Below are 15,234 nucleotides of genomic sequence, written 5' to 3' on the forward strand. Positions count from 1 at the left end.
CTTTATCAATATTCAATAATTACTAAAACAAGTTATTTCATGCTGAAAAGTTACCTGTAAGTTAGTTTAGTCTTAGTTCAAGTGTACTAAGCCATTTGCATTAGACACTAGACCAAAAATTGTAAGATTGTGTTTATGAAGTTTAACTTCTGCATAGCCTATCATAGCTTAATTATGCTGCCACCACGCTTAATGTAAGCAACAAACAAACTGCAGAGGCATTCAAAGAACTGTCTTTTTTGTACTGAAATTAAATTACACTCAAGTAATGAAATAATAAAGGCTCGTTGTTGACTTTATCTAGTTATACCAGTGTTAATGCGTGCCACATTTTTAGGACACACGTCTCCTTCTGCTTTCACTTCACAATACTGAAATTTGCTATTGTGTGTTTATTTAGCACACAAAAATACATCACAGTTTATGGTTGCTGGATGATAAAAAAGACTGCAAAAGTTAAAGGGCAGTGGATACTTTTGTGAGATACTGTATATTTGTATTATTTTTGGTAAATCCATTGAATATTGTTCATGGAGATGTTCAGCACTACCTCACCTGCCTTCTGAGTCAGTACAGTGAAAAAGTGCCCTGCCTACATCCTTATTGACTGCAGTAGAGCCGAGACTATTTTAGCATCTATGTGTTGGTAGATAAAAGCTAAGCTTACAGGCAGGATGCTGGCACCTGTTGTGGAAAAAAAATTTAAAGGGGAAAATAAAATAGGAGATGTTAAGCAGAGGGACAAAAGGGATTGGAGGTGAGAAGGAGAATGGGAGATGGTGAAGATATTTCTGGTGTAGCTGCTTGAAAAATTGGGAGATTTCAGAGAGTAATCCATAAGGTGCAAAGACCTTGTGTCTTCTTTCAAGCAATGGAATGAAAAGAACGAGCTGGAAGCGTTTGTGGGAAGGCAGCGGGAAAAAAACCCTATGCAGCTGGAAATACAGGAACAAAGCAAGAGATGTTGGACTGAGGATCAAGGTCGGCAGATTTGTGGCCCGACTTCAGGAAAGGATAAACAGGATTTCTGAAAGCAGGACCGAAAAGTCGGAAAGGGGATTTGCCCAAAGATTTTTTTTTATTCAATCTGCTTCTGTCCTCATGAATAACTTCTAATTTCCTCCATTCTAAAAATGGACAGTTCTGATCAAAATGATTAACAGCTGCCAAGTCAGGAGAGGTTAAACAATTGATCGCCGAAGAGGAATCGAACATCACAGAAAGGAGAACCAACAGCTGCCTGCAATGAGCTTTAGTGTAGCGATGAATTCAGCCTGCAGGGCAATGGCAAGGCAGGGCAGAGAAGAAATGCTGCTTACAAGGATGAAGGAATAAAAAGAAGCTGCTTCTTTCCAGCATTTTGAGAAAAAGCAATAGAAGAAAAGAAGGAGAAATAAATGCTGTGGCGTACAATAATGGAGGAAGACTCCAAAACAGGATGAAAGTGGAGGGAATTTAATGGTAAGAGAAAGAAATGAAGAACTTTTGGTTTGTTCCTAAAAAGTACATGCTGTGGCACCAGGTTTCAAAACCACAAAAAAAAAATTATTCAACACCCTTCCTACGATTTAAAATGTTTTTAGTTAGATTCTGGACAGTTAGAGTTTTAGAGCTGCCCTTCCTCACTTGTTGCTGTGGACTGGTGGTCAGCTGGCTAATAAAAGCCAGCTTTTCCAGAAATAGAAAATCATCTGCCTGGAAACACTTATGTTGTACTTACTCCAGTTATTCTTGTTTTGATGTTTAAATTTTCTTTGATCTGAAACATCTAAATGTTACACAATCTATAAGGGGATAAATACTTTTGCACAGCAACACTATTCTGCAAAATATGCAACTTGAAATCTACTTCATGATTTTGTAATGTTTTCAAGTCTTTTTATTTTATTAATGTGAAACTGCATTAATCAAAGTTATAAAATGATGAAACTCATCTTGGCTCTTAGGAGGAAAAGTGAGTAGGGAAAAAAAAGACTGAGACAGTATTGGGTTAAATCGCAGTGGCGAAGGGAGTGGATGCTAAAAGACGGCCTTAAATCAGTTTATCCAGTTAATGGGAGCAAAGATAAACAGCCTCAGAAGTCAGTTTTCACTCGATTAAACAACAAATCAAATAAGGCAAGAGAGAGAAAACTGAAAGATGAGCTTAAACTGTTCCTATATTTACTTCAGTGTACATACAAGCATTGGTATGCTTAGATTTTATCTCTTCAGATGAACTGACTAGTCAACTGTTTGCTTTCAGGCTCATCTATCAACCTTGGGGATGGAAAGGAAATGAGATGAGCCCTGTCTGTAAAGCAAGCTGTAAATACACAAAATCTTGTTAGAGAAATGTAACTGCGCTGTATTTTACTTTCGCTTTGTTTTGCTTGTCTTTTTTTCTTGTTTTCCTCGCTTCTTCTCCACCAACAAGAAAAGAGTTATTGCCATTGTCAAGAGACGTATTTCAAATATCCAACAATTCCAAAAGGGAGGGGAAAAAATCAATAGTGCTGTTCGATCGCCAGCTATTTTTTCTCCTCCTCCTCCTCTTCATGTGTATATCTCTGGAGCTGGGAGTTTGCAGGATGAATGTTGTACCATCTCATCACACACCCTCCCTTTTTCACACACACACACACACCTCTGGGCTTTGAATCACAATCATCTGTTTACGTTGAGGCATTGACATTTTGTGGTACGGTAGTCTGCTAGAGAGGAAAAAAAAAAAAAACAGCACAGGGAATCACTTAGATCTTTGGATTAACACATAAACTGTGTGTACATTTTTAGTGCACGTTGTAAAACCGTGTTTAGTCCAGAGATGGAGATGATAGATGAAGGGAAGAGAGGTGATGACACCAGGAGGATGAGCAGACGTCGCTGCTGGAGGGAGTGATAGAGATGAGTGATAAAACAGTGGAAGTAACAGCGGATAGAGACAAATTTGAGGGTTAAGGGATGAAGGGATTTGAAGACAGATCTCTATCTCAACACGAGAGGGATCTTGTGTGAGTGACATGGTTAAAGGTTTCTGTCATCAGTCTGAGGTCTGCAGTGTTTCACAGAAGTATTTACAGCCGCAAACTTCAGTCTACCTTATTTAAAACATGTTATGTGATATACAAACACAATGTGTTTGTATATCACATGAAATTGTGATATAATCTTTTAGGTATATCACATAATTGTGAATAAAAATGTAAAAATGTAAACAGATTTTGCAATCACCCCATTAATGCCGGTACTGCTCAACATGATTCAATAAAACTAAATAGAAGTTACCAAATCATTAAAAAGGAAGGAATTCAGTTGTTCTGTGAAAACCTCAGTAATTTGTTGGAGAACATTTTGTTAGACATGCACTGCACAAATCTGGTTTTAAAGAAAAGAGTAGCAAACATGAAAGGGTGTGCCCTGCTTAGCTTCGACGATATTCAAACATTTTGGCATAGAGCTTTTTGTTGTTCAAAACCAACACTGTGGATCACCTGGAATCCATCCTGGTGGTGGCCACATCATGCTCTGGATGTGTTGTCCTTAAGGAGGAACTGGAACAATATATAGAGCTAAATGGAAGACAAGAAAAAATAGAATCTGCAGATAATTTGAGACTGGGTTGAATGCTTAGCCCCAGCCAGAAAATCGGTCTCAACATACAGCCAAAGTAACAATGAAGTGGTTGAACACAAAATTATATTCATGTGTTGGCCCAGACTTGAAAATTAATGTTCACAGATGCTCTCCATCTTATGTGACTTAACTTGAGCTATTTTTGCGAAAATGAATAGGTGAATTGTAGTCGCTAGATGTACAAGAATCACAGAGACAAACCATAAAAAGAGTTCCAGCTGAAACTAAAGTGAATCCAGAGAGGCTGATTCACTTTAGTTGAATCAGCCTCAGCCTGATTTTACATGATTTTAGAATCAGGCCTCAGCTTCAGATTTTACATCCAAAATTCCTTGAAAATCTTGTTATTTTTCTGCCACTTCAGAATCCTGCTCCACATTGTGTTGTCCTGTCACTTAAAATCAGGACAAAATGCAGTCGTTTGTGTTGGCAATACAAAATGTAAAATAATCAAGGTACAATGTAAACACTGTAATTGATCTGTTTATGTTAATGTTATGGCGTTGCACGATCCACAATAAGATAGCAGGGGAACCACATGGATATTTGAGTTGATACCAAATCCTTACATTTATGGTGCATGTTGTAAAAATGTGTTTTAGTGTAGAAGTGAAGATGACAGATAAAAGGCAGAGATATAAAGACAGAGGGAGGATGAGCAGACGTCGCTGCTGGAGGGAGTGATGAAGATGAGTGATAAAACAGTGGAAGTAACAACAGATAGGGAAAAATCTGTGTGTTAAAGGATGAAAGGGTTTGAAAATGTATCAGAGGAGGAGTGATATCTTGTGTGACTAACACAGTCGGAGGATTTGGTTAAAAGTCTGACTAATATTTAAAGGAAAATTGGCAAACGGCGTCCAATTTTCTGGCAAATTAATTTTTTAATGGCAAAATTGGTTAATCTACGGATTCTTATTGGATTAACAGTGGGCCCTCTGATTGGCCGATACTGTGGGACCAGAGTACCTCCTGAAATCCAATCATCCACTGGGATCCTCTCGCTGGCTTTCCACACTGACATGGCTGTGGCTAAGGATGGCTTCTCCGCTCGATACAACATGACGCACAAGGAAGTCAGCGAGAGTAAGTTTGAAGTCTTCAGTTGTGATTCAGAAGTAAAACATGAGTTTGGGTCTTCATCATCTCCTCCCAACATCTCTCCCACCCATGTTTAGCTTTCCACTGCAGCAACGCCTTAGGAATGGAGTCAGGAAAGATCACAGACGAGCAGATGATGGCTTCTTCAAGTTTCCATGATGGAAATTGGGTGCCGCGTCAAGCCCGACTCAATTATAAAGAAAATGGGTGGACGCCTGCTGAAGACAACAACAGGGAGTACATACAGGTATGAGTTTGCTGTTAACTCTGGTCATGAAAAAATGACAGTCTTATTCACCCCCCTTCAAATAAAGTGTTACCCAAAAAATTAAGTAGAACCTCTGAAGGCAATATCTTGAAATTCTTTTCACATTAAAAACACTATACATTTTGCAAATTTGCCTGGTCTAAAAGTGTTGTAAGCTTAGATGTAGTTAAAAATTCACAAGCTCTGCAAAAAACATCTGATGAAACCAATGCACAAATTTCAAATAGCATAAGCTTAACTCTGATTTTATATTTATGGGCAGTTTCATTCTTTTCTCAGTTAACTGGCCACCTTTTTTGCACTGGACAGTTTTGGGTAAAACAGACATACACCTACACGTCTAAAAAACATGTAAAACCAATTGTAGATGCCAAAAACGTTTTAATTTTTAAACCAAATGATTAACAGAAGAGGCTTTTTCCTGGCAATCCTTACAAAAAAAAAGCAAGACTTTTCTGATCCTGCTTTTATTGTTGTCAAATCTAAATGAGGTTTGTACAGTCTGCCGTACAGCTCTTGTGTTTTTCACAATTTCTCTGAACGTTGTACCGTTTGCCCTTGGGGTGATTTTTCTGGGACATTAACTCCTGGGAAGATTGGCATCTTTCTACACTTAAATTGTTTTTAAATGACCTTATAATCCTCCTCTGATTGATGGGCACAAGATAAATTTTTTTCTCTTTGTTCATTGCTGATATCTTTTATCTGTGCCATTGTGTTAGCACACAACTGCTAAACCTCCTGATCTTAGAGCTGGTCAGACTTGCGTATGTTCAATTAATCAAATAAAGTTGATCAGGACAGCTGTACTTAGTCTTCCCTTCATGTTGGAAGGAAGAGTAATTCAGTAACACATATCACAAGGGTTTTCTTTAAGTCATCACGTCAGAACTTTAGCTTCTTAGATTAGATTGCAGCACTAATTTCAAACGCTATGCCTTGAATACTTCTGTCATAACATCTCTAAAAACCTTCCTGTACCCAACCTAAAAACAGATGGCGCGCCAACTTTTACATCGTCTTTCATCCACAGTTGACATAATAACTCCATCACTGATATATTTGTGTCAGGGTTTGAGGGAGAGATAGCTGTGAGTGGGCGGGAGGCAGAGTGGTGTTTGGGTTTAGCTGCACGGGTGTATGAGGCATCGTTTCCGGCGTTCTGTCACAGTGCCAGCTTTGTTCTGTCCCTGAGCTAAGCTTGAGTTATGAGGCTGTCTGGCTCAGGGAGAGAAAGTGAAGGTGAGGTTTAGCCCGGGCAGCCAGAGAGGGGACTTTTCGAATAGGCGCACACTGTAAACAACAGATTATGCTGCTGGTTGGCACCTTTGGATAGTCTTCCAAAGCCTGCCTAAAGCTTCAGGTTTGTCAGAGGCCAGCACACCTAAAGGCAGATTGGTTTAGTTTCAGACGGGTTATCTTTTGCGGTTTATGATCCTTGCAAGCATGCCTGTAAGCATAATGTGGGAGGCTTTATTAATGTTTTTCAAAAACACGGTTGTATGATTTCTTGTTTTTTCCCGCCATTTTCATGTGTGATTATAAACGCTTACTTGGATTTAAAGTGACAAGAGACCCTAAAACAGTTCAGAACTGAGCAGACTAAAAACTAATAGAACGATTTTGAGCAAAAAATGTAATGAAGATGCTTTGTATTAAGACCTACCCCAACCTTTTCAAGGAAACATAATAGGTCACCTGCCAGAATGGATGTTGATGCCAGGTCTGCACAGGGCCAGAGACTTTTAGCTACTTTACCACTGAACAAACAGTGACAGAACCCTGATGAGTGCATATTATTCACATTCAGCAGGTTTCTTCTAATTACATCGTACCACTTACTAAGACCTCAGAGTGCATGTGTTATTTTGGTGCGAGACATTTCTATTCTGTTCTTTTCTGTTGTGTTCTGTACGCTCACTGAGGTGCAGTACGATTGATGGTGGAGTTCTTGTGGCTCCGTTATTCTAACAGCTCTGTGATTGATGAGGAACCCTCCCTGGGAAAGCTCACTTAGCATTTCTCCCTCTTTCATTTGTTCTTCACCTCCGTTCTTTCCTTTCTTGTTCTCCCTCTCTTTCTACCTTTCTCCTTACTTCTCCATCTCCTCTCCCCTCATCCTCTGCCCTGAACTATTGATTAGTTGTCTTGCTGTATCTTGTTCTTGCCCTACCAGTGCAGAAACGTGCGTGTGTGTGTTGGAAGTAATCTAAAACACCTGTCTTCTTGACAGATAACAAACGCAGCATTTTCCCTCCCCCGGTGTTTTGTACTTTACCCATGTGGGACATAACAGTGCACATTCACACAGCAGTCTCAGATTAATCAGCAGGTTTCAACAGCTCCTTTGGAGGAGAATAAATGTTTTGACCAACAGTAGGACCTTTCTCATCTTTTCCTCTCTATTTGTCTGTCGTAAATTGAGATAGCTGAAGCCCAAAGCTGATGTATTTTAGTAAGAAATCTTTAAGTGTAGCAGCTCTAACTTTCAGTTGTGATTCATTTGTGCTGAATTTTTAAATTGGGTTGTGAGTTTTGTAAATGTAACTTCAGGTTTTAAATGTGCAAATGTTTAATCAGATGCACTCGCGGTACACCTAATTATCAGTAGTAGTAGAATTTATTTCTTTAAAAATTATGGTTTTCTTCTTTTTATCTTTAAAGAACAAAATGTCTGGATTTTTTTTAGCTATATTTAAGCACAAAAAAGCAAACATTGGTTTTATTGTCTGCCTTATTGATTGAAATCCACTTAAATTCAGAAAAGTGCCACATTCTAACATGAAAATGTGTAGAAGGCCTTTTGTGAACACTGTACAGTTTCTTATGATTTTAATAATATCTAAAATACATTTTTAAAGAATTTTTACCAACATTTTTGTCAACGGAGGTCACAAAAATTTGGTAAATATTTTCTCCACAGTGTCAGAGAAAACAATTAGAGAACTGTTCAAAGTTGAGAATTGCCTACCATAAATAACTTGTGAAGTCATAAAGAAACAAGACAACAAGAGGAATTATTTCCCCACAAAAAACATTGAATCCTATGATCGGAATAACTCATTCCCATCATCATTCCCATGAATGCTGCTCCATTATAAAAACCTTATTTTTAGAGCATATTGTTGGTAGTATTATGGTTTATATCCAGTGTGCTACATATGTAACTAGACAGAATGGATTTTTTCATCAAACAATGAATTCAACACAATTTGTGAATAATCTTGATAAAACTCTAAAAACATTGAGGATTATCGCAGAATGGCATCAAATAGTCTTATTTACATACCTGTGCCATTCGTCTGGAAATCATTTTTCTGTTAATAAATAAGCAGTTTCCTATTTTTATGATCTTCAAGAAAATTTGTGAAAATGCTATTCTTTGTTGAATTTATGAATAGATTTTATGAAATGCTCAGCAACTTTCAAACGTTGTTGCAGCATTGTTCACATCACTACTTCAGCGACAGAAAAAAACAGTTGCACCTCTGTATATTCAGTACAACACGGCCAGCAGCGTAGCAGACACACAGCTTAACATCTACAATTAGCATGGGAGGTGATTATTCTTATTGTATGTGAGGAAATTAAAATGAGCCGCAGGTCATAACCATCGATTTGCTGGGAGAGAGTCTCAGCAGTGCATGAAGCACAAAGAAGCAGAGAAGGAGGAGGTGGAAAAAAGCAGAAAGATGCAAAATGCTGGAGTACAACAAGTCAACTTCCTAAGGCTAAATCCGTCTTCTTTTACCAACAGGTGGACCTCCATACTCTAAAGGTCCTCACAGGGATCGCCACTCAGGGCGCCATCTCAAAGGAAACTAAGAATATTTATTACGTTTCCTCCTTCAAGCTGGAAGTGAGTACTAATGGAGAAGACTGGATGATCTACAGGCACGGCAAGAATCATAAGGTGAGCAGAACAGCTGGTTACAACTGGAAAACATTTGTGATTGTGTACTTCATCTGCTATTTTGCACATATTGTAACATTACAAGCACAAATAATGTATTCTGCATAGATTTTACATGATAGGCACCCGTTAAGTAAAATCCAGTGCATCCAGTCACATTCAGAAGCCACCTAATTGATAAATTCAAAGTCTGTCTATGGTGTAGTTTATTCCTACTGGAAACACAGCTGTTCTGGGAAGGAATCAGTGATTTGTTTGAGAATATTTACACAAAGCCAAACTAATGAACACACCAAACAGGCCGTGGATGAAGTTGTGCAGAAGTTGAAAGCAGGGCTTACAGCAAAACGTCCAAAGTATTTTACTAAAGAGTGGCAAGAAGAAAGCCATTGTTGCAAAAAAATAAAATCATGGACTAGTCAAAGTTCAGACCCACATCCAACTTAGAATCTGTGGCAAGACTTGACAACTATTGCACTGCCTATCCTATCGTACTGAGCTTGCTTTGGCAAAAATCTCTGTCTATAGATGTGAACAGCTGGTAAACACATCATCTCAAATGACCTGCAGTTTTAACTACAAAAGGTTGTTCTAAAAAGTACTGAATCAGGAGTAGAAAAACTATTTCACACTGTTTAAAATTTTACTTTTAAAATGTTTTGCATCATTTGTCCTTTTCCTTCCACTTTACAGTGGAATGCAGATGTCTTGCATCACTTGCAAGGCACCATACGCAGCTGTAATTGACCACAAACCAAATTTTTAACCAGTGTCTCCAATTAAACTGTTCAACTGGCATTCAGCTGGAGCCCTTTAAAGGTTTACAACCAAGTCTAAAAGAGAGAACCGGTATCTCCAAGCCCGAAGCTGACTCGACTGTAAATACATTTATACTTTCTTCATTCTGTTTTTCACATCACATCTGTTTCGTGTTACTTTCTGGTCAGAGCCCTGCTGAATGGAAACATGGCTGAGCAGGTCCCCGAGTTGTTTCTGCCAGAGGTGTAAAATCATGATATATCTTCAGTGAGCATGCTGCAGTTTTGCGGTTTCTAGGTAGAAACAAACCAGGCAGCTTTTTGGGTCTTAATGGGTAAAAACGTAATCCAATTAGAAAAGTAGTTCAGTGGCTGTGGCTGTTTTTTTTCCATTGCAGCCATTCTTCCCCATGTCTGTGGTCACACTGTGGTCTATCGCCACGTCTAGCCTTGTGCTGTAAACGCTTATTCCTTAACGAACGCTAATGAATGCACATACTAGCAGATGCATGTGTTTTGCTTAGTGTGACCATCTGGGGTCTTTTTGTGGACTAAAGATCCCATAAGACTCCCAGAGAAATGATAGATGGATAAAACAGTGAAGGAAATGAAACATATGGGAATGACTGAGTGAAAAGAACCTAAAGAAATCCAGTCTCCTGCTAATGTGTTCAGCAGCTTTAAACATGAACAGAAGTTTCCACCTTTTATCATCTCAGTAAACATGAAAATTTGCAAAACTTGCAGGATTTTTAGTGCAATTAGGATTTACAGAAACTGTTATGTAGTTTTAATGTATTTCATTCAGCAACTGCAGTTTAATGGCATGTTGACACCAGACTACGATTTGAAACAATAGAAATAAAAAAAATAACAGCAATCAAACATGCAAAACAGATTAATGACCAGTGCTTCCAGATTAGTCGCTGGTGTTACCACCCATAATCCTCTTTGATTCCCCAATAACCCTAGATAGGCACTTTAAGCTGAATACTAACGGATACAGAGCATGGGAGAAGTGTGTGTGTGTGTGTGTGTGTAAGTGAGAATGTGTCTAGAATAAATCAACGCCAGCTTGTGGTAGAAAACATTTGGTGCTGGTAAGGACGTTTTGACCCTTTTTGCTCCCTTGTGCATACTGCCGTTAAGTTGATCAGAATTTTCAGTCACTTCATTAAATGTAGGTCTGAGAATCATTATCTCATTGTGAAAGAATGGAGGCAAACCACATTTTTAGAATTACAGAACTGTTTGCAGATTTGATTTAAACTTAATTACCAGTTTGTGTAACAAGTTGGCCATTTATCACTAAAAGCAAATTGAAATGTATGTCAAAGAGTATGATTCTCTCTAAATGATGGGACTGAACAGACTTCCTATTTGTGCGAGTTACATCATTTGTTTTGTAATGTGCATTGAGATATTTACGGTAAGCTATGCTACATTTATAAATTGAGTGAATGTCAACTAATTCACCTAAAACACTGCTTGTCCTCTGTGAAAATTACTTAACTAGCCTTTGCAACTGTTCTGAATCCTCGGTTTTTAGTAATTTTGTTTACAAATGTTCAGCCTCTTTGTTTTTGTAATGATGCATTTATCCATCAGTGTTTTTGTTAAACTTTTTATCTTCTACTCTCCTTCCCTGTTTCTCCCTTTTTGTTGCACCTTCTCTATTCCTCTTTCCTCCTGTCTGTCAGCACGCCATATTTTATGCTTTCTTCCGCTGCTTTGTGTCTGAGAAAGTCATCAACGATTGCTGTTCAACTAGGCTATGATTCTTAGAGGTGTTCCGAAATAACTAGTAAAAGTAAAACTATTCAATAAACGGGAGACACAATGATTAAACGTTTCTAAATAAAGCTATTAAATGTGCATTATGTGTGCAGTTTTCCTTGTAAATGCAATACTTACAGAAATTAAACACGCATACTCATAGATGGGTGCGTTTTCAACCTCATTTTTCTTGCATGTTAACATTTGTCTCAGATGAGTGGCCCTTAATAAACCATCCACTTCACTCCAGTCAGTCACTTAAACATCTGGGAGGCAGACCGGAGGGGTGGTGCTGCTGTCACGCAACATCCTGATGATTTGTGTGATCTTTAATGGTTTTGATAATGTCGTTTAATGCCTGTTTTGAACCAAAAGGGACTCAAACTGACTAACACGAAGGATAATGTTCAGACATATTCCGCCCCTATTTGGAAATGCTGTACAGTCAGGAAAAGCACAGATCTTCACAGAACAAATCATTGAAAGTTAAGTTAGAAATGTTGGCTAAAATACATAACATTTATTAAAGATAATAAATATTTTTCTAGTTGCACTCAAAGACCTAAGACAACATAAAATAACAAAGGTGCAGGACCAAAAATGCTGAAAAACATTACCTACATTTCAAGGCTGCTACATCATTCTTACAACACCATTGTGGAGGTATTGGTGGATAAAATAAAAGGCAGTTTTTAAAATAGAAAACATGCCTGACTTCCATGCCTGACGACCCTGGGGGTAGTGCAAATCTCCAAAATTAAAAAAAAGGAAAATATTATCTTTTACATTGTTTTCTTTTTGCACATCTCTTGTGGACATTGTACAGTGCAAGCACTGCAAAAACAATGCTTGCTGTACAACAAAAGTAGTAAATTTGAGATATGGTGTTTGATTTGCACCAAGCGAAAAAGAAAAACTCACACGGGTCCAACCTGAGCTGAGTAATAGTGAACACAAAGTCTTGAAAACATGTTTTAAGCAGGAACCGGTTCTGAATTCAGTATTGCTTTAACAAAAAAAACAAGGTTACAAAAACATTGTTCTTTACTTTTATGTATTTACACTATTTATTTATGGTTGGTGCAATTGGTAGCACTGTTGCCTTGCAGCAAGACAGTCGTGGGTTCGAATCCTGACCTGGCGTCTTTCTGCAAGGAGTTTTCATGTTCTCCCTGTGCAGACTACCTCCATCTGGCTTCCTCCCACAGTCCACACACATAACGTTTTGGTAAATTGGTTTCTCTAAATTGCCCTCAGATGTGAGTGTGTGGATAGTTGTCTGCGTGTTTCTGGAGAGAATAGCATTCGTTGTTTTAAAAATCATCAGAAGTCCCCAATATCATGAAACAGAAAAGCAGTCAGATCTGGCTATTGCATTTTGTTCACAAAGTTAAAAACATGATAGATAAAGTCTTACTCTGAGACATATAGCTTGCATCGTAAATACACTGAGACTTTCTGCTGACTTTCTTTTTAATAAATGTTAAAGCAATCCAGTTGTAATCATGTAGTCCTCAGAAATGCTGGCAGACTTCTCTGTGGTCATTGCACCACTGGAACCAAGCCAAGTCGTATAAAAAAGGAAAAACTTTATTCAAGAGGAACAAAGATGGATGAAGGAATGCAACATGAGAAAGGAGCAAGAGGTACTTTGAAATGAAAAACATGAACAATATTTGGAAAACAGAAAGTGCAAAATGTTAGGTTGTCAAGCATTAAACTGATAGAAAGAATGAGCTGTGAAGAGGGCGGAAGAGAGCTGGAAGCCAGAGGGAGAAAAACGAGGTTCAGAGGGGAAGAGGTGAGTGAAGGGAACAGGCTGACAGCGGGAAGAAGTGTTCATAAGGGAATCACAGAGCAAAAGAGAGAGATGGATGGATGAATTGAGGCAAGAAGGAGAGCGGGAATAATGAGAATAGCAGACAGGGGTGTTGACCACAAATCCCTCTGGATAAATTGGAGGTCTCAGCAACACAGCCTGGAAGCATGTCAGGAGGAGGAAAGAAAATAAAACGACGGAGTGAAGGGAGGAAGGTTGGGAGGTGAGGGAGAAGCAGAAAGAAGTGGAGAGATGAATCAGTGACAAATGAAGACAGAAAAGCTGAGACCAGAAGAGAGAAACAAGACAAAGGGAGATATTACAAAGGTGCCAACTGTAATTTTGTGTTGGAGACTTGTCACACACACAAACACGCACGCACACGCACCCCCCCACACACACACACACCTGGATGTAGCTGTCACAGAGGTAACCTCCCTGAAGTCCCTGAAGTGCATATTTGTCCTGGTGTGAGGAAATTGGAGGAGATGTGGGAGGCATTTACTATTTTATAACTTGATGCGCGCACACGCATACACGCACATGCATACACACACACACACACACACACACACACACACGTGTAGAGAGCAGAGTCAGCACGGACATTTGCATAATTCAGCAGGTCTCTGTGGGTCGACTCTGGCTGAATGGCTGAGGCCCTACAGGCTCCCGACCCACACAGACACACGTACTGAAGTACGTACCTGTACTTCAGTACAACATATCCATTTCAATCCATCCCTTGCCTCCACTTAATGTAATTAGTCTGAAAAATACAATTAAATACCTTGAACATACAATACCTTGCAAGTCTTCACAAGTCTTCTCAAACTTCAATATTTTCTTATTTTGATTTTATAAAGTTGGAATAAATATATGTGGGTTTTCAGATTTGTTAAATAAAAATTCAACAAGTGAGCATGAATTTGTGTATCTTGTATCGATACTTTGTCCTCGCACCTGTACGTCTTTCGGTGTATGTCTGTAAACTTTGCACAAAAAGACTCAATTTTTGGGCTATTTATCTTTGAAAAATTGCTTATGGTGAGCATCGGTGACCAGCAAATTCTCAATTAGATTTAGGGCCATTTGAAAATGACATGAGCCATTCTTGAGCACAACATTTTGCCTGTAGGTTGGAAAAAATCTATTTTATTCTTATCCGACAAAAACACCTTCTTCCACTTGTTTACTCTGAATGCCGAACGGTTTGTTGTAAAAAGCTGCCTTGTAAGGCTTTCTTTAAACTATTTCTTTGTTTTTTTTCATTCTTACATAAAGACCAGGCTGCGATGTGAACCATAGTTTTCCTTGTTGCAGAGCTTCTCTCCTTCTCAGCCCGTTAGTTTAGGTAGATTAAAATGTTTTTGTAGTTTTGCCGTTGTGCCATACTTTCACATTTTGAATGATGAATGGAACAATTCTAAGTGAGATGTTTAAGGATTGTTTTATAATCTAGCCTAGCTTTCTCTCTGACCCGTCACCTGTTTCCTATGTTTTCAAGATTCTGTTTGCACCGATTGTACCAATTTGTTTTGGTACAACGTCAGTTTTCAATATGCAAGGCTTGGTAGGTTAGCATCTGCTTACCTTCCTGGTGTCAGCTTACCTCGTCCCTTTCTGCAAAACGTGGATGCTTAGCAAATGCAGACAGACGTGCACAGGCAGTTAACAACTTGAGCCAGGTCACAGGTGTAGTTCATCAGCTAATTGTTGCAGATGCCTTCTAGGAAGAAACTCTTAAAAGTGAATTTAGGAGGTAAGACCCCCAGGGATGCTCCATATCCTATTACATCTCCTGTCTGTGGATTCTAACTCTAACCTGTGAGCTAGCACAGGAAAAACTGTTTTCTTTCCTTTTAGTGAGCAAAGATAAACACCTGTAGTAAAGCTCACAGCAGTGTAACATGTGACATATACAACTGGATTTCCTTAAGTTTAGCAACAAATTCAAATATAATTTCCATCTTGCTGAATTATT

General features: G+C 38.6%; 1 protein-coding gene across 3 annotated transcripts in view; it reads left to right on the top strand.

Annotated features, from left to right (window-relative positions):
- LOC103460449 (neuropilin-2-like) overlaps positions 1-15,234 on the top strand; it is a 116,925-nt gene that overhangs the window by 43,606 nt on the left and 58,085 nt on the right. For all 3 annotated transcript variants that reach the window (XM_008402625.3, XM_081604562.1, XM_081604561.1), the window contains exons 5-7: positions 4,546-4,701; positions 4,794-4,963; positions 8,742-8,897. In XM_008402625.3, the coding sequence (XP_008400847.3) occupies positions 4,546-4,701; positions 4,794-4,963; positions 8,742-8,897 (482 nt within the window). The remainder of the gene's footprint in view (positions 1-4,545; positions 4,702-4,793; positions 4,964-8,741; positions 8,898-15,234) is intronic.

This window comes from Poecilia reticulata, chromosome 2 (assembly GCF_904066995.2).
Source record: "Poecilia reticulata chromosome 2, P_reticulata-male-v2, whole genome shotgun sequence".
NCBI classification, from domain to species: domain Eukaryota; kingdom Metazoa; phylum Chordata; class Actinopteri; order Cyprinodontiformes; family Poeciliidae; genus Poecilia; species Poecilia reticulata.